The following is a 23,049-nucleotide window of genomic DNA, read 5'->3' as shown; positions in this document are numbered from 1 at the left end:
TGTAGGGCTACGAGGGAGAGAGGGTCAAGTCTTTTTGTCGCTAGCTGGTGTTCGCGTATCCTGGTGGCTAACTTTCTTCCTGTTTGTCCTACGGTGTTTGTGGACAAAACCAACGTCGTCTACAAAATTCCATGCAAGGACTGCCACAAACGCTACGTAGGACAAACAGGAAGAAAGTTAGCCACCAGGATACATGAACATCAGTTAGCCTCAAAAAGACATGACCCTCTCTCCCTCATAGCCCTACACACGGAGGAAAAAAAAACACCACTTCGACTGGGACAACACATCTATCCTGGACAGGCTAAGCAAAGACATGCCAGAGAATTCCTAGAGGCCTGGGACTCCAACCACAATGCCATAAACAAACACATAGATCTAGATACCATCTATCAACCCCTCAGAAAACAAACAGGAAATGACATCACCACAAACTCCAGCAACCCCATCCAGGAGAAATATATAAATAGAAAACAGGAGACAACAGCCTCGCTTCACTTGGAAGTCGCCACTGATGATGTTACCGAGCCAGGTAATGAAAAGTCTGGATATCAAACCTACAGCTCAGCGAGCAAACCTACGCCCTAAACCTCAACCTGATCTACAAACCTTCACAAACCTTGCATTAGAATACCTCTCAAATCTCAACCTTGTGTTCCCCAAGAAGAACAGTGCTAGCTTCTACAATCAGCGTAACTCAAGTTCTTTATTTCTGGATTCATTCTAGTAAAGCTCTCCTGCCCATTCTCTAACGTTGTCACACCTTTCCTTAATTGTTGTGCTCAGAACGGGATATAATATATCAGGTAAGACCAAACATGCCGTGAATCTCTAGGACTCTATAAATCTGTGTTTATAAAGATTCATCATAGCTTTTATTTTGCATGTCCCAATTTATAAAGCCCAGGATGCATATGCATTATTAACTATACTCTGAAACTATCTCATCATCTTCAATGATTTGTGCACAAGTACCCTCATGTCCATCTACTTTTGAATCTTAGTTGTTGTCATCCTTGTACATTCAAGTGCATAGGCAGGCTGAGAAAGGTATTCTGTTGTGATAGTGTAAGGAACCAGGCAACAAATGGAGAGCAGAGCCTGAAGAGTAGTACATTATTAGCTGAGCCATTTGTTAACTGGTAGACGGCACGAGAAAAAGTGATATGAATATGTAGGTCAAAGTTTGGTGTTGAGGAAAGTCTTTCCAGTGGGACAATAGCATCAGTATTTGGGGAAAGCCAGAGATGTAGCATTGGATCTGAACCATACTGGTTCTAGAATCAGTGTTCTAGAAAATTGTATTCTTGAGGAAGTAAAGTGATCTTTAAATTAAATGATTAAGGGATAGAATCAAGGTGGGAGACTAAAATAATATTGTGGGAAATGAAGGTAAGAGAATAGCAGGAAGGAGCAGAGAGATCAAACCCAAGAATAGACTAACAATCAAGGCTACATGTAATAAAGATGACAGAAAGATAAAATTAAAGGCTTTATATCTGAATGCATATAGCAACAAAGCATGCAAATTGGTAGTTCATATTGAAGTAAATCAATTTGATCTGACAGCAATTACAGAGACACAGCTTCAGGATGACAAGAATTGACTCCTGAATATTGAGGGGTATATAACACTCAAGAAGGATAGGAAGCTATGTAACGATGTAAGGGTAGTGCTGTTAAATTCAAGATGGTTTTGATGGTTAGAGTTGCCGTTCATTTAGGAGATCAACGTATAAATTGGTTTGGTTGGGAATGAGGAATGGCAAGTGAAAGACGCCACTAATAAGGATGTTCTACAAGCTGTCCAATACTAATGAAAATCTAGAACAAAGTATGCAAAAGAAAACAAGTGCTTATAATAGATGTAATTAGTTATAGGTGATTTTAATCTATGTATATCAGAAATATGCGATTAGCTGTAACAGCCTGGATAAAAAGTTCATAGAAACGGAGTTTCATAACACAGAACCAAAAGCTTATACTAGGCTTGGGATCACATATATCACAGGATTAATAAATAATCTCAGACTAAAGGCACCTAGTTAGCAGGGATTGGGGTTATGCTGCTGTTCCCACCTTCAGCCCCACACACATCGCAAACAAAGTGAACTCACCCCCTCCCCACCTACTGACTCAAGCACAGTGGGCCCCCAAGAACTCCAGATCCTAGTTACTGGGCTTTGATGTATCCCCTGTATCAGGCTGTGGCAGCAAACACAATACTGCAATTTACATTCCCGTTTGAGAGGGAAAGAGATGTTCTAAGCGTTAGATAATGCTAACTTTGTTGACATGAATTCATGATAACAAGCCAGTTTACTAGGCTATGGGATGGATCAATAGAGAAGCAGTGGCAAGCAACTAAGAGATATTTCAGAATACACAGAATAGGAAAATTCTTACTATGAAGAAAAGTTCTTAGGGGAAGACCCACTATCTATAGTTAATCAAACATGTTAAGGAATGCATTAAACTTAAGGAGAAAGCACAGGATTATATAAAGATGAATGAAAGGTTAGAATATAAAAAATAACAGAAATGAAGTTAAAGATTAATCAGGAAAAATAAGAGTATTACAGGAAACAAGCTATATTGATAAACGTGCCAATGGATAGCAAGAATTCTACAGCTATTTAAAAAAGAAAAGACTAATTTAAGTAAGTGTTGGTCCTCTAGCGGGTGAGAATGGGGAGTTTGTAATAGATAATAAGGAAATGGAGGATACAATGCATAAATATTTTGCTTCGGTCCTTAAAATAGAGGATACAAAATCATCCCTATAGTACCTATATATCAGGAGGTTGAAGAAGGTTGTAAGAGTAATAAAAAGATGGGGTACTGGGCTAACGGTCGGATACTTGGTAGTGTGGATGAGCAGAGGGATCTTGGTGTCCATGTACACAAATCTTTGAAAGTTGCCACCCAGGTAAATAGTGCGGTGAAGAAGGCATATGCCGTACTGGCTTTTATTGGTAGAGGTGTATAAGATGATTAGGGGTTTAGATAGGGTCGACAGTGAGAATCTTTTTCCACGTATGGAGTCAGCTATTACAAGGGGGCATAGCTTTAAATTAAGGGGGGGTAGGTATAGGACAGATGTTAGGGGTAGGTTCTTTACTCAGCGAGTCGTGAGTTCATGGAATGCCCTGCCAGTAGCAGTGGTGGACTCTCCCTCATTATGGGCATTTAAGTGGGCATTGGATAGGCATATGGAGGATAGTGGGCTAGTGTAGGTTAGGTGGGCTTGGATCGGCGCAACATCGAGGGCCGAAGGGCCTGTACTGCACTGTATTCTTCTATGTTCTAAGGGAAGAGTTCAGTGAAGTTATAAACATTCAGGAGGCGGTACTCAGCAATCTGATGGAGTTTTGTATTGTTAACTCTTTGGATCCTGTTGGACTTCAACAATAGGGTTATGTTTAAAGAAATGGATGATGAGGTAGCAAACGTGTTTGTGTTAATTTTTCTAAACTTGTTAGATTCTGTTGTGGAATAGTTATTAGATCATTAGGAGTTTATGGTTAGGCACTTAGGAAAAACCCAAAGTAATTGGGGAGTGTCAGCATGGCTTTGTGAAAAGGTAATCATGTTTAACCAAGTTATTGGAGTTTTTTTTGATGGAGTAACATATGCTATAGATAACAATAGATCTGTTGATTCATCATTGTCTGATTTCCAGACCGTATTTGACAAGGTACCACATAAAACGTGATTACGTAAAGTAGAAACTTATGGTTTGGCTGCTGGCAGGAAACATCATATGCATAAATGAGTCCTTTCCATTGTTGGCATGATACGACGAGTGGACTCCTGCAGGGGTCTATACTGGGGCTTTTTTTTAAATAATTTATGTCAATGCCTTAAAGGTGTAAGAGAAGGCACAGCACCTCAATTTGCTGATGACACAAAGATAGATAGGAAGGTGTGTGAAGAATACATCAAGAGAGCACAGACAGATCAGATATGTTACTGAGTAGGCAAAAATCTGGCAGCTGGAGATTATTATGGGAAAATATGAAGTTATTCATATTGTTGACAGAAATTATAAGAAGGCAGATAATTACTTCTACTTCTTTCTTCTACTTCTGCTCATAATCCATATTTTCATATTAATCGTACCCTTTGGTTGACATCCACTGGCTGTGTTATCCCTATAAAAGTAATCAGTACACCTCCCTGAATTAAATTTTATCTGCCACTTGTCTGTCCACTTCATCAACCTATCAATTTCTTTTTGAAGTTTAACATTTCTCTCCTCAAAACTCACTGAACTTTCAAGTTTCCTGTTGTCTGCAAATCTTTAAATTGTGCCTGTACACCAAAGTCTAATTCATATATATCTGAAAGGGCAAATATCTCAATATCAATCCCTGGTGAACTCCACTTTAACTCTTCCTACAGTCTGACGTCCAAATCAAGCTAAAAACTTAAAATTCCATATGACTTTTGTTTGACAAGATTTAGTCCAGTTGCAAAATAAACTTGAGGAAAACATTTATGCTAAATTCACCAGAGGAGTTAATCGAGATGTTTTATGAGAATTCCCAGCTCGGCGAACAGAACCACAACAACGAGCACCCGAGCTACAAATCTTCTCCCAAACTTTGAGGATTAATCGAGTTAAGAGAATGTTTTTTGCTTTGGTATGTTTGATACAAAATACCACTGGGTAGTTTTATTTTAAGCTATTGGTAAATTAACCATGGAACTTCATGAGGGTCTTAGCTTATTAAAAGCTTGCTTTTGAATTAATAAGAATCTCCTGCAATAGACTTGCCTGATTACAGACATGTTAGTTACAGCTAATCCTGAGATTTGAGAGTGCCTTTACTGGTGTAAGCACCTAACGTTTGTGAGGAATATTCTTTTTTGGTAGCCTGGATTTCACGGTCATCAGCCAAAGCATAGTACCTATCCTTCACCTCACTGACAGCCACACACACAATCTTTTAAGTCTTTGATCATAGATGTGCTCAAATCCAGGCTGATTATGCAACATATTCCGCTAACCACCACCAGGCCCACCCCAACCCCCACCAACCCTGGCACCTTGCAGTATATTCCATCCCACCCCCACCACCATTTTCAAAGAAAGTCTAAATACAAAATGGAAAATTGAGCATGTTAACAAGTCAGTTGACTGGAATAATATGCTGCTCTGCGACAGCTATTGAGTGATTAATAATATACTCCATGCCTCAATGATTGGTGTGGGCAGGAGGCAAGAGATTCAAAAATATTTTGGTTAATTTTGCTGTAAAGGTGGGAAAAAAAAAAGGTGTGCTTCTTTTTTGGGATGCCTTGGATGCATCTGAAACAACCCCTCTGCGAGATGTTGCCCCCTCTCTCTGTTTCTCCTCACCTACTCTTCAAAACCCAATTATTAACTCACCTTGCTTTTCATTCTCAGGGTCCCCAATCACTTCCCACCCAAATCATAGGACTCACCTGATTTTGCTGGCCATATCCTCCTCATCCCAGGGTCGACTTGCAGTCTATTACCCAGATCTAATGCTGCAGTGATTGCTGGACTATTTGGATCATCAGCGATCCAGTTAAAGTATCAATGAATTCACAGTAAAAAATGTTATTCTTAAGGCCAGCTTGACTTGTAAACAAGTTCTTGAAACTCTAAAGTATAGACTTAACAAATTTTACTGCCATGGTTTCGCTGGGAAAGGATTCCCATCAATCACAGTTGTGCTGCACACTTAAAGGAGAGACAGTATTCCAAACAAATCACAAAACCTTGTTGTGACCCAAAGCAGCTAAGACTACATACAATGACCAACTAAAAGGTAGACACTGAAGTAAATTTTGGGGTATTTGAATTGCAGCCTAAGTAAACCTTTTAGAAAAGAATTTAATTTCTAAAAATGCCTTCATTGCTGCAAAAATCAGGGATGTCTTATACTAAAGATTATAAATATGCATTTTTAAGCTACTTTGATGTAAATCTGGGTCCGTCATATCTCAAGAAGTCAAAACACGTGTACATAACAGTCATTTATAAAAGAACATGAAAATAATTTGCTAAAGATTTGAACAAAGTACAGAAAAGCAATGACCTTACTGAGTAACCCAGACAATGCACTATGTTAATCAACCTTTTCAATTGTGAGAAGAGGTACAGCCCCATGAATATTTTGGGTCTAGCTGGTATGATCTTTCTTGGATAACAGCATGCAACTGTCTGAATCCACTTCCTGCTAACACCAATTGGTTAGTATCAATTCTATCAAAGTGAATGAAGCTCAAGGAGTGGAGTATACAATAGCCAGTCTGCAATACTGCCTGCATCGTGCCAACACCAGAGATATGTTTCTACTTTATTGCTTTACGTTGGTAGAAGAGGATTTTGAATTTGATTTTGATATGTCACTATACATTTTTGAACTGCATTAAAGGTTTGATTTAAATTAATATGCAGCAAGTACATTTAAAAGTAACCAGCAGTTACTTGGAGTGTTTTAATGTCATGTACCAAATTCTGTTTTTCACTAAACTGTTTAACAACCATGACATGGGTTGGCACATTATTGTCTACACATAAACAGCATTCAGTACCAACCAAATTTTCAAACATGATTTTTCCTACTCTTTAATTAAGGTAACACCAACAAGCTAAAGGCAAGATAGTTAGTAATCACATTTGCAAAATCGATAAGTATTCTTTGGTAAAGCAGAATGTGTCAGTTATTAAATGCTACTGATAAGGGAATTAACAGCTTAAAAACAGCTGTGTGTACCACCTTCAAAGAACTTACAAGTGATGGGCTCAAGGGACAGATATACCACAACTCTTTAGTTGTTTCTCTGTATGTACACATGCTGATAATGTTATCATAAAACAATATATTTCATGGTTTGGACCTATCACTGTGGTGTTTTCTTGAAGTAATTAAATACTTAAAAGAAAGCAAAATTATACAAGTTACAGCCATATGTTCTTTGTGAAAATCATATTACAAATTTCATTGAAACAAAGCAATCTTTATCAATCAAAGAACAGATGGGGCCAAAGTGTTTGCGAATCATATCCATGAATAATTGCGTAGGTTTTGCAACACATTCATTTGGCATGGCTATTTGGATTTTTCTATTGTTCCTGCAATCCATTTTGACAATTCCCATAAGACATGAAATCAATGTCCTACTTCAACAGATGAAGATCAAGGTAATAGATTTTCCCCTTGAAACACAAGGCAGCATGGATGTTACAAACCAATTTGATATAATACGAATTTAGAAGAAACACATAATAATCTGGCTCCTCAGAGATTGCTCATAATCAAAGCATTCCTTCTAAAGTTTTCTTCTAGAGCTTTAAGGTTTAACAGTAGTCGATTTTGGAAATTTAGAATTCATTTATCCTTTTTGTTTTTCTAATGTGTTTAAAATCCACTATTGCAGCTCAGCTTCATTAGGACTGATTCTGTGCTGCTCTGAACAGTTGAAAATGAGAACCAATCAGATGTCAAAGCTGCCTTTTATGCTGCACAGTTTCATCATTTAAAGTTGCAAGTGTTCAACTCCATCAATCATGGACTAAATTAGGAACTGTCAGAATTAGCCATTACAGGCATGGAATCAAACAGGAATTTACTGACTGAACAATGGTGATCTTAGAGAGGAAATATAAAATAGTTACGACAAATAATATTTCTGCACCTAAATTAGTTGTAACATGCAATTGCTACAGAATGATTTTAATTTGCACACACCATAGTTTGTTGAACTTAGATTCAATTAAACATGCACTTACACTTTCTCTTCACTGCATTACCTGATTTCCGCCAGAGTTTTTCACATCTTTCATATTGATGTCATTCTTTTTCCCCTTGCCCTTTTCCTTCTTGTTTTTCTTCTTTTTACAGCAGCATTTCTTGCAGATACAGAGGCAACAGGTGAGAAGAAGCAGGCCACTGACAATAGCTATGGCGATCAAAGCCCAAGGAGGCACTGGCAAATGGATTTGAAAAATTAGTAATCTGGCATCAATTATATGTTAGAATGTATAGCTTTCTGGTGGTATAGTTAAGGGAAACATCTTTAATTGGTGAACTAGGCCATAATGCTCACTGTGGTTAAATACTTCCAGCGGACCAAGTGGTCTACACTCAATATTTAGCCCAATTACATGCCAAAAGCTAAAAGTTTGAAGACTTCTTAAAACTGACCTCCTCACAACATCAAGGAGTGATGCTACAGAGACCAGGCATACTTGTCATGCAGAAGATGGCCATTGGCTGACATTAACAATGCCACTAGCGTAACCGAGAGCTGGCTGTGTCGGGGAGGAGCAAGAGCGGAATGAGTCAAAAATGTGGAAAGAGAGCGAGACTGGGTGTTTGGTTGTTGCCCAAGTTTTGATGGCATAGTTCAGGGACAATTCCTGCTCTAACTGCCTTTGCATCAGATTAGTAAATACTGTCCCTCCTGAAAGCAGCCTTTAGTGGTCCCTTTGAAAGCATCAGTTTGACTGCTGCGTGTCCTGTTCTTTGCTGCAAGGCATCAAACAATTTTGAGAAGCTCCTGGAAATTGGCACTTCACTGATGCCTATGGAATACTGTATGCATGTTGGATGGCAATAAGATCATATATCTGGTGTGAAAGGAATATACACATATTGTACTGGATCCCTCAGCACTCATCTGTGAAGATGGGGCCTGAATGATTATTCAAATCTAAATGGAATACTATTAACTTTAAGAAGCCAATGAAATCTACTAAAACACATGGCCTTTCTACATTCTAACACTGATTTAGGGACTTAATATTATTGTCATAATACTTTTAACAAACCAAAATCTAATTTTCCATATGAATTTTCTTCTTTTTTGCTAAAATACATCACTGGCCCTCTCTTTCCCCTCCTCCTCTTCTTCAAATTACCTTTATTCTGGAAAGCTTTTGAAGTGTCAGTGGATGTGGCTAAGTATTTGACCAAATGCAGGCTTTTAACCAGGAGGAGCTTGAAATAAAACTAAGACCAAATGGATTCAAGTAAAAACAGGATCTGTGTGACAAAAAAAACACCATCTCATAATTTGACAGAGAACATACTCACATGGAATTTTCTGCAGTTCATTCATAAATTTCTCTTTCAGCTTCTCAAAGACATCATTTTTTCCTTCTCCAAGGCCTCCAGCCTCTGTTGAGTTATCTCCAGTGTCAGTTGGCATCATGGTAGTTGCGGCAATAGGTGCCACCACAGCCTGTGGATTGGTTGCCTGAGGCTTCATCTTGAAAAGAGCTGGTGGGAGAAAAAGAACATTTTTTTTCAGTATTCACGAAAATATACAATTCAGTCACGAGTTGTTATAACTAATAAATTCTTTCTGACTTCTTTATTACTCTTTGTGAATGATGCATTGACACTTCGTTAGACTCATTTATTATTCAAAACAAAAAGAAAAATTAATGCTGACTCAAAGTGGCAATTGAGTATTCTACTGGAATGAAGTCATATTGATCAATGAAGCAGAGAAGTTGTATACAGTGGAAAGCTGCTAATGTTGTTCTGCACACCATGAAGCAAATGCATCTGTCATTACTAATGCGATTTCAACTGTAAGTCTGAAAGCAAATATTGTTTTCAAATTAAGATAATAAACCGAAACAAGGTTCCTCACGTTCTTAAATGTTAGTTATAAATTATTAAATTGAGCCCTGCCAATATGCAATATTTTCTATAATAATTTCTTCATCTGTCCTTCCTTCCTTCCTCTCCCAGTTGATCTCTTTTCATCTTCTTCCAACAGGAAGGGTGATCGCACAACTTTCACTTTTCTTATTTATTCTGCTTCTTGAACTATCTTGTACTTTAGTGAAGATACAAATAGCTCCAAAGCAGAATGAATGTATGGATATCTAGTTTACCTATTGAATCAAATTTGGAGAGTTAGAATGTTAACAATCACCATGCCTTGAGCTCACAACTGTAGATAACTTGGAAAACTTAAAAATTGACTTCGAGTTAAAAATTCCTCAAAATTTCCAGGCCACAGGCGATAGCTATGGTGATCAAAGTCCAAGGTGTTTGAAAAACTAGCATCAGTTATAGTGTTAGGAAGGATATCTTCCTGATGATATGTTTAACGATCCATTCAATGAAAATATAGTATTTTGACTGTTTGGAACCTGAGTATTGTTGAAAAAATACACATTTTTTTCAATGTTTTTCACCTTACACTCAACAGACCAATCACAAAAACACCAATTTAAGGTGAAAGACCAACATTTTTTACCTTATGAGTGCTGATTGCTTGACATTGCCATGAAATACACCAGTTAGTGATGATAGAGAGTTAACTGCCAGGCTTTGTTTCATTTTTAACCAGGCAGGTTGACATTGATTTGTTGAGACAATTCTCTGAGAAATGAACTAATGAAGAGATGTGACGTATTTTGTGAAGGTGGAACAGGTGTGGTGTGTATATGTCCTTTCTGTATGCAAAGATCAGGACCGTATCTTTTTATATATACTTATACAGCACACGCAGGTGCACAACACTGAACCCAACTGGCAGTCATAGATTGGTTGTCAGCATAATTCTTTGCACAATCAGAATTATCAGTAAATGTCCAATTGCAAAATCACATTTAATTGTTAGACACTCTTAACAGTTTAGTAAGCACGTGCTAGTTGGGTATAGTCAGAACCTTGCTTGTTGCAAACAATGGGAGGGAATTGCTGTTTGATACAATCTGGCAATCTTTGGGATGTATGACCTACAAAAATGACATCACACTAGCACTGCAACATGTGAACCACATTATTCATCCATTTGATGGACAGAATGTCTTTTTGATTTGACAGTAGTGTTCTTTTAGTGGCAAACACCACTTGTGTTACTATTGCATTGTGCATGTTGCTCCAACTTTTGTGATCATTTACCTTTGGATAATCTGAGGTAATTGGGTATTTTTTAATGACCAAACATGATGGATTTAAGTCTGCACATGAGCTTGTGTAATATGTAATAAGAAATAATCTATTCAGGGTACCAATTATCCCATTTGAATATCTATTTCAGCATCAAATTTAAAACAAAGGCTGGTGGTTTATTGTCAATCATCATTAACTGGTGCAATCTCCTAATAAATGAAACACTTTTCAAAAAAAAAGTTCTAATAATAATCTGCAATAATGATAGAATGTAAAAAAATCATGAATATAGTTATAGCAATGGCCAAAAGAAAGCAAAAGGTATCAGGACCTGTTAACTATCATCTCCCAGCATCTAAGTATTTCATTGTTTACTCTCAACAGATTTCATAACATTGAAATCAAATTACTTTATTGCATTTATTCCATCTAATTCATGGATGGACAATGATGTGAAACAAAATTCAATGAAATTGGTACTCAAGCATTTCTGTAACAACCCTGATCATAAAAGTGTTGAGATTTAATGCCGTTTATTTATACTTCAATAACTTTTGACTGACAAATACATTGAAAATGAGATTATATTTCTGAGGAGAATTTGTTTTAATATTGCTTAACGTCTCACCCATTGTTTTATTTGTCATTTAAGAACAAAATGAACACAGCCTATTCCTGTTTATGATTTACAGAAGAATATATCTCACAATAGTAAATTATGACATACTGCAAATCACTGGCTTTTTAAAATATTGAATTAATTTCAGATAAAATATCATTCCATCTTCCTCATATGTTGTTTCAGGATTTTTTAAAAACAGGTATGATAGTATTATTAGCAAAACCAGGTACTAGCTTAATTACATCGTGCAGTTTCTGATTGTACCTTCATCGTGCCAAACACTGAGAAAGCATTTTGGCATCTCTTTAGTGCAGGTAGTCTTACTGTCTTTTTTAAGATCTGGCTTTAAGTATGTCGAGATGATTATATGAACTACAGTTTTATAGCGATTCTTCTGGTAACTGAGATATAATTTCTTTATTGGACAGTTAGGGGGATCATCCCAGTATTTGGATGTATATTACTAATCCTTCACAATCAAGGTGTTAAATATTTGGTACTCAGTATGTCACAGCATTGTTTAAGCATCATTAACATGTACTGCATCAATTCAACGATAAGACTATTACCTTCTCAAGGACAATTCAGAATGGGCAATAAATGCTAACCTTGCTGGAAATGCCCATTACCAAGATTCAGCTTTTAAAAGAAACCTTCTGCATGAGGTGGAAAAATATTCCTTTCATACATTGTAAACAGAATATATAATGAGGACTTATAATGAGGACTTATAAAGTTAAATTGAATCAAATTTACTATATTTGTGAAAAGAAGAGCATGTTATGCTCCAGAGGTCTCAGCCAGTCACAGGCGGCAATGGCAACTTTTAAGTCCTCAAAATTGGCAACTAACTCACAGATTTATTTTAATTGGAGGTTCAGGTTTGGCTGATGTGGTACAGGTAGTTGTTTTTGTTGGCCAGAAAGTTGTGGAGAATTCTTATGACTGAAAATAGTTTACTTAAATAGCAATACCATTCTAAGACAGCATCAATATTTGGTCCTAGATTATGAAATTTATATTCAAACAGAAATGTGGAAGCTGCCATTTGTACCAATAGTTAGGGATACCAAACAGTCCCTGGAGTCACCAGGAATTACTGTTTAATCTCCTAGTTAACTACTCTGAGCACACCTAGTGCAGAATCAGAAGGCCATTAAAAACTGCTTTAAACACTTTTGTTTATCGATTAGTAAATTATTAGAGTTGGGCATTGGTTTTGGTTAGGTGTTGGGGGTTGTGTGATGAAATGATCAAGAATATATCCACCGTATTCGACAAACCCATGTATTACTGGACAAAATGAGTAACCCCTAAAGTTTTGCATACTTTTTTTCAGATATTCTATTATTAATAGTTAAAGATGTCTGTCACATTACTTTCATTGAAGGCCTCATGCAATAGTAAAATCTCTCAAAACAATGTGTCAGCTTTCCACATACAGAACATTTTTATTCTAGCTACTGGTTTCAGACAATTCATTCCATTCTGTCTGGAACCTTGATTGTCCTGTTTTAACTGAGAGTTGTCACCGTGTAAAACAGTCTCCTGAAAGCTAGAACCCTTGTAACTCTACAGTGCTCATCACATCCTCAGGGTATCCCTAAGCATTTTACAGCCAAGTAAGTGATTTCCATGGGACAGTTGGATGGCATTGATCATTGGGTACCTGATGGAACTGTTTCTAACTCCAAGGGTTAAAAGCATTCCAGAATCTAGGGAAATATTTCCAAAATAAAAGGTCCTCCACTTAAATGACAGATGAAGAGGAATTTCTTCTCTCATAGTATTTTGCATTCTCTCTCTCAGCTAACAGCTGGTTCATTGAAAACATTCAAGGTGGAGTTAGACAGGCTTTTGATCTAGAAAGAAGTCAAGGGTTATTCGAGACAGGCAAGAAAATGGAGATAAGATGAGATCAGACCATATTGATGGTTATATTGACAGGAGGAGTGGGCTTTAGTGGTCAAGTGGAATATTCCTACTTATATTTCTTAAGATATTCAACCACTTAGTTTAGCTGTCTTAAAAATATAGCTTTAAGTATATCTAAACAATTATATGAACTACAATTTTGTAGAGATCCTACTGGTAATGGAGGTATAATTTCTCCATTGGTCTGTTAAAGGGGATCATCCTAGTATTTGGATGTATATTACCAATCCTTCACAATCAAGGTGTTAAATAACTGGTGCTTAATACGTAACAGCATTGTTGGAGCATCATCAACATGTGCTGCATCAGTTCAACAATAGCTCACTAATGGAATCTGGAGTGATTGAACAGTCACCAAGGCCTGGGATTCATCGAAGAACAGAAGCAAGCTACTCATCCTGGATTCTATCCAGTTATCCAATTAGTTCACAGCTGATACATGTAAACATGTGAATTAGCAACAAAGGAAGGCTATTTGATGCCTTGAGGCTCCTCTGCCATTCTGTAAGTTCAGAGTTGGACTGATTAGTCTACATTCCTATCTATCTCCAATAACCTTTCAACCTCTGTTTTCAACAATTATTCCTGGCCTATAAATATTCAAGGACTGTACTTCTGTTGCCTTTGAAAGGAATATTTCACAGGATTCATGACCCTCTGAGAGAAAAAAAATGCATCTTCTCTCTCTTGGACGACCTCTTATTTTTAAAACAGTGGCCCCTAGCTCTAGACTCCCCCTGAAATGGAACATTCTTTCCACATCTATACTGTGAGGACAGTGATTTGTCGGCCAGGAATATTAATTGCATTTTCCTTTCTTCACAGATGCTGTCAAACTTGACTATTTCTATCATTTTGTTTTTACTTCAGATTGCCAACATTTGCAGTATTTTGATTGTCCGCTGAAGAAGTAGGTTATTTTTCCTAATGAATTGACTTGCAACAAATTGATTACCATAGTTACTCACTGAGACTTCAGAAACGTAAATGTGCTTGACTAACATAAAATGAATGAAAGCTCCAAAGTCAGCATTTGAAATATATAACTATATCTACAGAATGTCTGGCTTTGCTGAAAGAAATGTTTCTCCTTTTTATTGGCTTAACAACTAGAGATAGTGATTGATATATATATATATATATATCTAGAAAATGTAGATTCAAATAGAGAGTGGAATAACAGAGTACAGTATGGATTTATATTTATCTATTTTTAAGTATTCAAAGATTTCCTAAGTGATTAACTGTTTTCTTTCACAGTATGTATCTCCATTTTATATATCTGTTGGTTTGTAATGTTTTACTTGTAACTTCTTCTTATTTTGTGGGGATTCACAATGAAGGATTTTACCGAAAATAAAACTGACAATGAAAAGACTATAATCCATAATGAAACTGAAACTGAATCAAAAATTGCATGATGAAGTCTCCACATTGTCAAACACAGAATTTTGAGATTCACTCACAGCTCACTGTGGGAATTAATATAATTTCACAAGAGGATTCTGAATATTGTAGTAACTGAAGAGGTTTACCACTCCTGTGAACAGAAATTAATAAGTAAATCTACTGTGTGGGTGAAACGAATCAGGAAAATGCCAGATTTGTTCTCTGATCTGACTGAAGTAACCTGTTGCAATCAGTGTAATGATTGGCCTCAGCATTTCTGGTCAAGAACAGGGGAAAGGTCAGTTAGAGTTCATGTTCCAGTTTGCTATCCATTGAAGATCTCCTGGAACATAATAGAAATAAAAGAAGAGTGAAAACAGTGTGTCTGTGTTAAATGCTATTGTCTGGAAATGCATGCACTTGGCACATAAGTGAAACATGATTCTCAGATGAGGTACATGCAGCCAAAATGAAACTATAATCCATATAAACTATATAAACTATAGGAAAGGGAGAAAACCAGTAGAAAAGAAGGAATAAGAACCTCATTCTGAACCTTAGACTCGGTGATGCACAAAACCTGAGCCTCCCTTTGTTTCACTCCATCTTCTTGATGGTCAACACTGGACCTAGGATTGGTCCTATCTACATCAACACGACTGAAATGAGTAATCATTCATTTGGTGAATGGCAGAGTGACAAGTGCTTGCCATACTATTCTGAGGTGCAGTTGAGTGAACATACAATGAAGCCATTCACTGCTGATAATTTTACACAGAGACACTAAGTGTAATACGATTGCTTGTGAAGAATCTAAGCAAAATATTTCAGTTTGCAACAATATTGAGAACAAAAAGAAAAGGAATAATGGACTGAAAATTCAAATAGGTCCTTTCGTGGATGGAGAGATTGTAATCCTTGATAATCCAAGGGTTGGTGGAGGTGATACAGGGAACAAACTTCGCACTGCCTGAACATTTTAATGATTTTAATGATTTTGTCACACAGCTCAACATGCCTTATTGACTGACTGGCTGGCTGCTTGCTCAGCACGAACTCAGATACAGTTTGAATCAGTTGCATCTTGTCTGATCACCTAAAAGGGAGGTGTATTTTACAACACAACATCCAGTGAAAAGTATTAGTCAAAGGGAATAGTAACATTATTAGTGGAACAAAGAGTCAAAGGGAGGGATGCCAGGTGCTCCTAGGTACTGCTAGAGCAAGATCAACATGCCTTCAGATCTCCAATTGCATAATAAAAATATGCAGCAAGCAAGATGTTATTTTCCAGTACTTCAGAGTGAGACACCTCTCCTTTGTGACCTTTGGGAAGTGTTCATCAATGCCCGGCTTTGATTGCGATTGGGTGAATGTAGTCCAGGGCATGGAGGATGATCAAGAGGCTCCAAGCTGACATTGTAATGGGCATGGAGCAAGGAGGCTGGCCAGTGGTTGTATGCTAAATGTGAGTGGTGAAGCAAAAGACTCCCGGCCATGAGGGGAAGCCAAGTGCAGTGAAGCCCAGAATGGGCCTGAGTTGAAGCCCAGTGTGGATCCTGTCTGCTTTTATCTTTTTCTCCCTTTCTCTACTTTAGACAGACTGTCATGCTGAACTTTTAACTTCATTTCTTTATTTATCTAATTTATACCTAAGACTTTGTATCTAGGCACCTTTGTACCTCAGATGGTATTGCAACTGGTGATTTATACACTTTTCACTGCTTTCATGTACCCCTGTACTTGAGTACATGAGAGGGTCTAGAATCAGACCATATAGATTCAGGATAAAACGGCACTAAATAAAGACTGAGATGAGGAGGAATTTCTTCTTTCGGAGTTTGAGTTTTTTGGAACTCCTTGCTATGGAGAGCTTCGGGAGCAGAGTCCCTGTGTCTAGTTAAGGCTGAGATAGCTTGATTCCCTGACTGATCAAGCATTATTGGTTGCAGAGAAAACAAAGGAAGGTGGATCTAAGGACTGTCAGATCTGCCATGATCCATTTGGAGAGTCTAAATGGCTTACTATCATTCCTATTTCCTATGGTTTTATAGTCTTATTATCCTCTGATACACACATGGGATGCCCACGGTACCACATCGGCGTCCATGTGGGCTGTGGCAATAGAATAGCTGGCATTTTCACCTCTCCAGGCTTCTGTTGTCTTTGGTGCTATGATGCGTTGCAATTTTGTAGCTTTAGTTTCAAGCTGGGTCTCAATTACAGGATCGAAAGAATAGGAGTTTATTAGCTTTACTCTCATACTGCAGATTATAACTCTGTGGTATACTATGAAATTTGAACATGGAAAATTTATGGAAGTAATCTTGAGAAGGAGTTTGAACAGTGGTTGCAATTATTTTGGAAGTTTATAGTGCTGACAAATCAAAACAATAAATTAAACAAATTATCCCATATAGATAAATTAAAGAGAGTTCTGACTGAGTAGCTATTGTACCCTAGCGATGGCAAAAAATGTTCATTTTTAATTGCTGTAAGCTTTATTAGATAGAAGATGGATATTTAATAATCTTAGGCACAAGAACAATATTGCAGGCTGGACATTGTTGTTCAATGATCCTAAACTAATTAATCCCAACCTCATTAAAAGGCATTTAATTCAATCAGTTCTCTTTTCTGCCAGCAGCTGCATCTTGACTTTCAACTTTTCTACAAAATTTTACTTTTTTTTTAAATATGAGAATTCAGTATGGCACAGATACATATAGTTGGATCAGAAAAAAAGGTATAGTGCATGAAAATTATATGAAGTTTTATTCATTTCAGGAAGATCAACAATGAAACATCAGGTCATATTATACAATCTAAACAATTCCTATTGTTTTCAGTAAGTAAATTCCTACTCAACAGTATCAATTATTCTAATATGAAAGAAAAATGTGCAGTTATATACTATCTATTGGAACCTCAGGATGTCCTAATGTGTTTCCAAGCCAATGAGATGCATGGAATGTAGCTATTGGGCTGGGTTTGTACAGCTGGCAGAAGTCACTGTATTGCAGTCAAAAGCAGAAAGTGACCTCACTTTGGTTTGGTCAGTGAGATGGCCGGCAAGGGTGGAGTCATTAGTTACAGGTGGTACATTGTTACAGGGAGGCACACAGGCAAATTGCTGTTGATGGGCAGATGCCTCTGTGGGACATGGAGTGTTCAAAATAAATGTCACATCGCCTTCCCTGAGCCTGCTCATTTCATTAGGCCCAGCTAACACAAAGGATATTCCCAGAGGCAGAAAGTGATCCCCAATTGATCACTTGCATGGCTTAATTGCGTTACCAGAGAATGGCTCATCTGACAACTCTCCTATTGTGAGCAAAATAGCATGGCAGCATGATGATGTTGGGCTCTCTAACCCACCCAAAAGTCTTCCTGTGCCATTTTGTTTGCCTTAGCCCTGTCTTAGATAGCTTCTACATGTCTGTTCACTGTTTTCAGACAGAGATACGAGCATAGTTAGGTCCCTGTGCATAGTTAGGTCCCTCAAAGAGCAATGAGATAAACAATCAAGTGTTTTTAATGGTGTTGCTTGAGTGACAAATGTTGACTAGGACATCAGGAGAATTCCCTGGTCTTTTCCAGAGAGTATCAGGGAAGAGTACTTTTACATCTACTTGAGAAGGCAGACAGGACCCACGTAAAAATGGCCTCACCGAAAAAGCTAGTATCTCTCATGATGAGCTGTGTTTCAGTATTGCATTAAAATGTCAGCTTAGACGTGTTCAGGTCTCTCAAGTGGGACTTGAATTCACAAACTTGAAATTAGGAAAGACTGGAAAAACCATAGGTGCTGTGTGCACATGACTGATATGTCTATTTAGTTCAGATATCACACTGGGAGGATTAAAATGATTCCTAAGAACACTCTTGTATTAAAATCACTATTTCTTTTATTTGCTGCTCTGGTGGGTTGTTCGCTATAACTGTCAATAATTGCTGTCTTTTCAGACAATACCTTTAGCTTCCAATATTGTCAATGTAGCTTAATTGCCTGAAGTGCATGTTCTTCCATTTGCGATTTTATGTTTCTGTTCTTCTGCCTTTCTGAAACTAAAATCATTAGTTGCCATTTGTAATTATGCATTTCTGTTCTTGTCCTCTTCATTTTCAGGTTTTTTTCTCTTTATTTCCTTTACATCTCACAACACTAGATGCTGGATAATCTCTGGCAGGGGCTGCCTTGGAAATAAATACATGAAATAGGAGCAGTGTAGGCCGTTTTTCTCCTCGAGCCTGGTCCACCACTTAATAATGGGAATAAATCCTCCCACATTTTGACTGTTTCATTTACATAGAATTTCATGGAAGATTCCCTCCATGAGGCCTCATGAGTTTACTCATATAATTGTCCCAAACACACATCATTAATGACCTATTATATCTATGTGGCACCCCTCTTGTCTGATGCAAGATGGATTCCCCCATTTGCTGTCACTGGAAGTACCAGGATTCCTGGGATCCCTGAAACCAACTCATCTTTAAAAAGGCTGTTGTGCACCCAGTCAGGCATTGGCAGTCTCAAATGCCCTTCAGGTTTGTGATAATTGTCCTGAATGTAACAGATAAGGGGAAATCGGCACCCCATTTTTTAAACAGGGTGTCCTGATGGGCTGGAGTTGTGCAGAGGAGGACCATCGCTTTTCCCCAAAACTATCAGAGGATACAACGCCAGACCCCGCCATCTTGTTCAGAGGTTGCCACTTGGTTCAGCGCAGAGTCAACTGTTTGGAGGAATGTGCAGATCTGCTGAAAGAAAGTCATTAGTGTTCTTCACTCCACCAGAGTAAGGGTTAACATATTCTGTCTGCTACTGTACACTCCTTATCTCTGCTACTGCTCCACCTCCCAACAAAACTTATTTATATCAATCTCACTGTTGCTTACAACATCTTGCCTCAAAACACTCTCACCCATCCAACTAAACTACTAACTGTGCATGGTTTCTGCATCTCTTATCCATTCAGAACAATTCACTACCATTCCCCCCACCTAGATTAGATTACTTACAGATTAGATTAGATTACTTACAGTGTGGAAACAGGCCCTTCGGCCCAACAAGTCCACACCGACCCGCCGAAGCGCACCCACCCAGACCCATTCCCCTACATTTACCCCTGCACCTAACACTACAGGCAATTTAGCGTGGCCAATTCACCTGACCTGCACATTTTTGGAGTGTGGGAGGAAACCGGAGCACCCGGAGGAAACCCACGCAGACACGGGGAGAATGTGCAAACTCCACACAGTCGGTCGCCTGAGGCGGGAATTGAACCCGGGTCTCTGGCGCTGTGAGGCAGCAGTGCTAACCACTGTGCCACCGTGCCGCCCACAAGTAACAATAGCTTTCATCTCACTCCATCCTTCCTTTTCTCCCATAACAAGAGAAGGTAGTCCACAATAGATCAGAAAGAGCCACGATAGGTGATGAGGCGCATGACATTGAGTCCCTCACCTGCTAGGAGACAGGATCCTGATCCTGACCATTCCAAGCAGCTGACTGTGCCTGAGCCCTTGGAATGATTGTAGATGCTAGCTTTGACTACTGTGCTTGGACCCCATGCCTGAGAGTTGTCTCCCTTGACCTGACTGTGGTCTATTTCCTTTTGTCTTTTAGATGTGGATGTCTGTTTGTAGCAGTGCAATGTATTTGCTGCCTATGTGGTTTACACATGGTGTATCTGTGATAGCTTTCTGTTGTAGAACTAAATGCCCGTGGATAACAAGTGACCAATATAGCAAGTTACCTGGCTCAGAGTCTGCATTAAACTGCAAACAAGACAGAAACATTGAGAGTCTTTAAATTGAGGCTGAGGAGGCAAAGCACTGAAATACAAGACAAGACAAGATGAGGCATGGATGCTGTGATCATCCAGGTAGATCAAAAGACGTGTTCACATTGACAGAGTGAAAAAGCTTCCCTGAGATGACGCTCTCTGCTCCAGTCTGAGCTGGGAGTTGGTTTCTGAGTGCAAAGTGTCCTTTCAGCAGCCTTGTACTGCAAGGTGCTGGTACACATCAATGTGCAGAAGCATCCTACCGTATGTGCACTGGAGATGTATCATGAGGGTACGGTGAGGCTGGCACATGCCAGGTGCCAATGCCCATGGAGGTGATGTATGCAGCCATAGACCAAGGAATGGGCCCTGGGATAGTGCTAACTGGTACACAAGATGGAGCTCAAGAAGTGAGCGAGAGTTGACAGATACCAGCTCAGACTTTTATGCTAGAAATTCCCAATGTATCGGTGGGTGGGAGAATGGGTACCTGCATTTTAATGAGGCAAGATAATATAGCTGTGCGGGTGATAATGACTTCTAAATAGGCCTTTCACTGTTCACCTGCGAGAATTTCGCCGATTTCTGGCACTTGACCAGAAAACACGACTTGTCAGTCCCCAACATTGGGAAAGGCCTTGTTTTACTTCTTACTGTTCTCCCAAATTTCTGGCCATAGCCGCTATTGTTCAGGATCTGCGAAGATTCTGTCCAGAAGCTTTGCTTTCAGTGCCTTTTGAGGAAAAACTCAGGACCCCTGGAGAGAAAAAAGAATCTCCTCATCTCAGTTTTAAATGAGGAACACCTAGTTCTAGTTCTCTCACAGAAGAAGCTTCCCTTCCACGTGCACACTGTCCAGGACCGTCAGGATAGTCTCCGATTGTTCTAAGCACCAGTGGACATACAAGCCCAACCACAAAAATAGACAATAGCAACCTAACCAGTAAAAGCACTTCCCCTTCAATTTTCTTCCTCAGGCTCTTAGGAAATTTGGCATATCCATAAGGACCCTCACCAACTTTTACAGATGCTCCATAGCAAGCATACTGTCTGGGTGCATAACGACCAGGTACGGCAACTGCTCTGCCCAGGATCATAGCAAACTACAGAAGGTGGTGTGAACAGCCCAGACCATTGTGGAAGCCAACCTCCCATGCATGTTGTTGCCACGGAAAGTCTGCCAACATCATCAAAGACCCCTCCCACCCCAGTAATCTTCTCCTACAGTTTCTTTCATCGGACAAAAGGTAGAAATGCCTGAACACAATTACCAACAGGTTCAGGAACAGCTTCTTCCTTGCCATTGTTAGACCGATGAATGTACTCTCTAACTTCAAATAATGTTGATTTTGTTATTGTTGATCTTGCTCCATGTACCTCCTGGGCAGTGCAACCTGTATCCCTCAGTCTATCTAAGCACCCTATGATCTGTATGTCCTTGCTTACTACGACCTACCTGTACTGCTCACAAACAAAGCTTTTCACATGACTACAATAAATCAAATCAAATCTGTACCGTGCAAGTGATTGTCTCATACCCGCTTGCTACTGCTTGGAACAAGCAGTAAAATGCAACGTCAGTGGACACAGGTCATAAATCTACATCCTCATGCCGTCTTTATGTGCACACCACAATATAAAGTATATTTTTAGGCAGAAAACTAAATGGCCATGACTGAAACCAATTGGCACAGTAGGAGCCTTGCTCTATTATTCAGCCGCCCTTTTTAAAATGAAATGACTATCTGCGAAGATTTGTAGCTCGGGTGCTCGTTGTTGTGGTTCTGTTCACCGAGCTGGAAGTTTTTGTTGCAAACGTTTCGTCCCCTGGCTAGGCAACATCATCAGTGCTTGGGACCCTCCTGCGAAGCGCTTCTTTGATGTTTCCTCCAGTGTTTATAGTGGTCTGTCCCTGCCACTTCCGGTTGTCAGTTTCAGCTGTCCGCTGTAGTGGTTGGTATATTGGGTCCAGGTCGATGTGTTTGTTGATGGAGTTTGTGGATGAATACCATGCCTCTAGGAATTCCCTGGCTGTTCTCTGTCTGGCTTGCCCTATGATAAGTAGTGTGGTCCCAGTCGAATTCATGTTGCTTGTTGAAGCGCTTCGCAGGAGGCTCCCAAGCACTGATGATGTCGCCTAGCCAGGGGACGAAACGTTTGCAACAAAAACTTCCAGCTTGGCGAACAGAACCACAGCAGAAATGACTATCTGATGACTGTGAAATGTATAATGAAACCAGAGAAGAGTAAGAGAACTGCCCTCCAATGCTTAAATACATCAAAAACAGTTGATAGCATGTTCCAGACACCAGTTTAACATCCATGACTCAAGTTAGTTCTATCTCATTTGATGAATTTTGTGTTCAGATATTTCAGTATCAGTGACTCAAAGTACATAGTAAATAACCAATCCTAT

The 23,049-nt window shown here is 38.8% G+C and overlaps 1 protein-coding gene across 8 annotated transcripts in view; it reads right to left on the bottom strand.

The window, feature by feature from the left end:
• LOC122563239 (synaptotagmin-B) overlaps positions 1–23,049 on the bottom strand; it is a 640,974-nt gene that overhangs the window by 133,238 nt on the left and 484,687 nt on the right. For all 8 annotated transcript variants that reach the window (XM_043716847.1, XM_043716850.1, XM_043716851.1 and 5 more), the window contains 2 exons: positions 9,075–9,260; positions 7,790–7,965 (listed from right to left, as the gene is read on the bottom strand). In XM_043716847.1, the coding sequence (XP_043572782.1) occupies positions 7,790–7,965; positions 9,075–9,260 (362 nt within the window). The remainder of the gene's footprint in view (positions 1–7,789; positions 7,966–9,074; positions 9,261–23,049) is intronic.

The sequence above is a fragment of the Chiloscyllium plagiosum genome, chromosome 26 (assembly GCF_004010195.1).
Source record: "Chiloscyllium plagiosum isolate BGI_BamShark_2017 chromosome 26, ASM401019v2, whole genome shotgun sequence".
In the NCBI taxonomy this organism is placed as follows: Eukaryota; Metazoa; Chordata; class Chondrichthyes; order Orectolobiformes; family Hemiscylliidae; genus Chiloscyllium; species Chiloscyllium plagiosum.
Note: the sequence above shows the minus strand (reverse complement) of the source record. Positions and strands in the feature narration are given on the sequence as shown.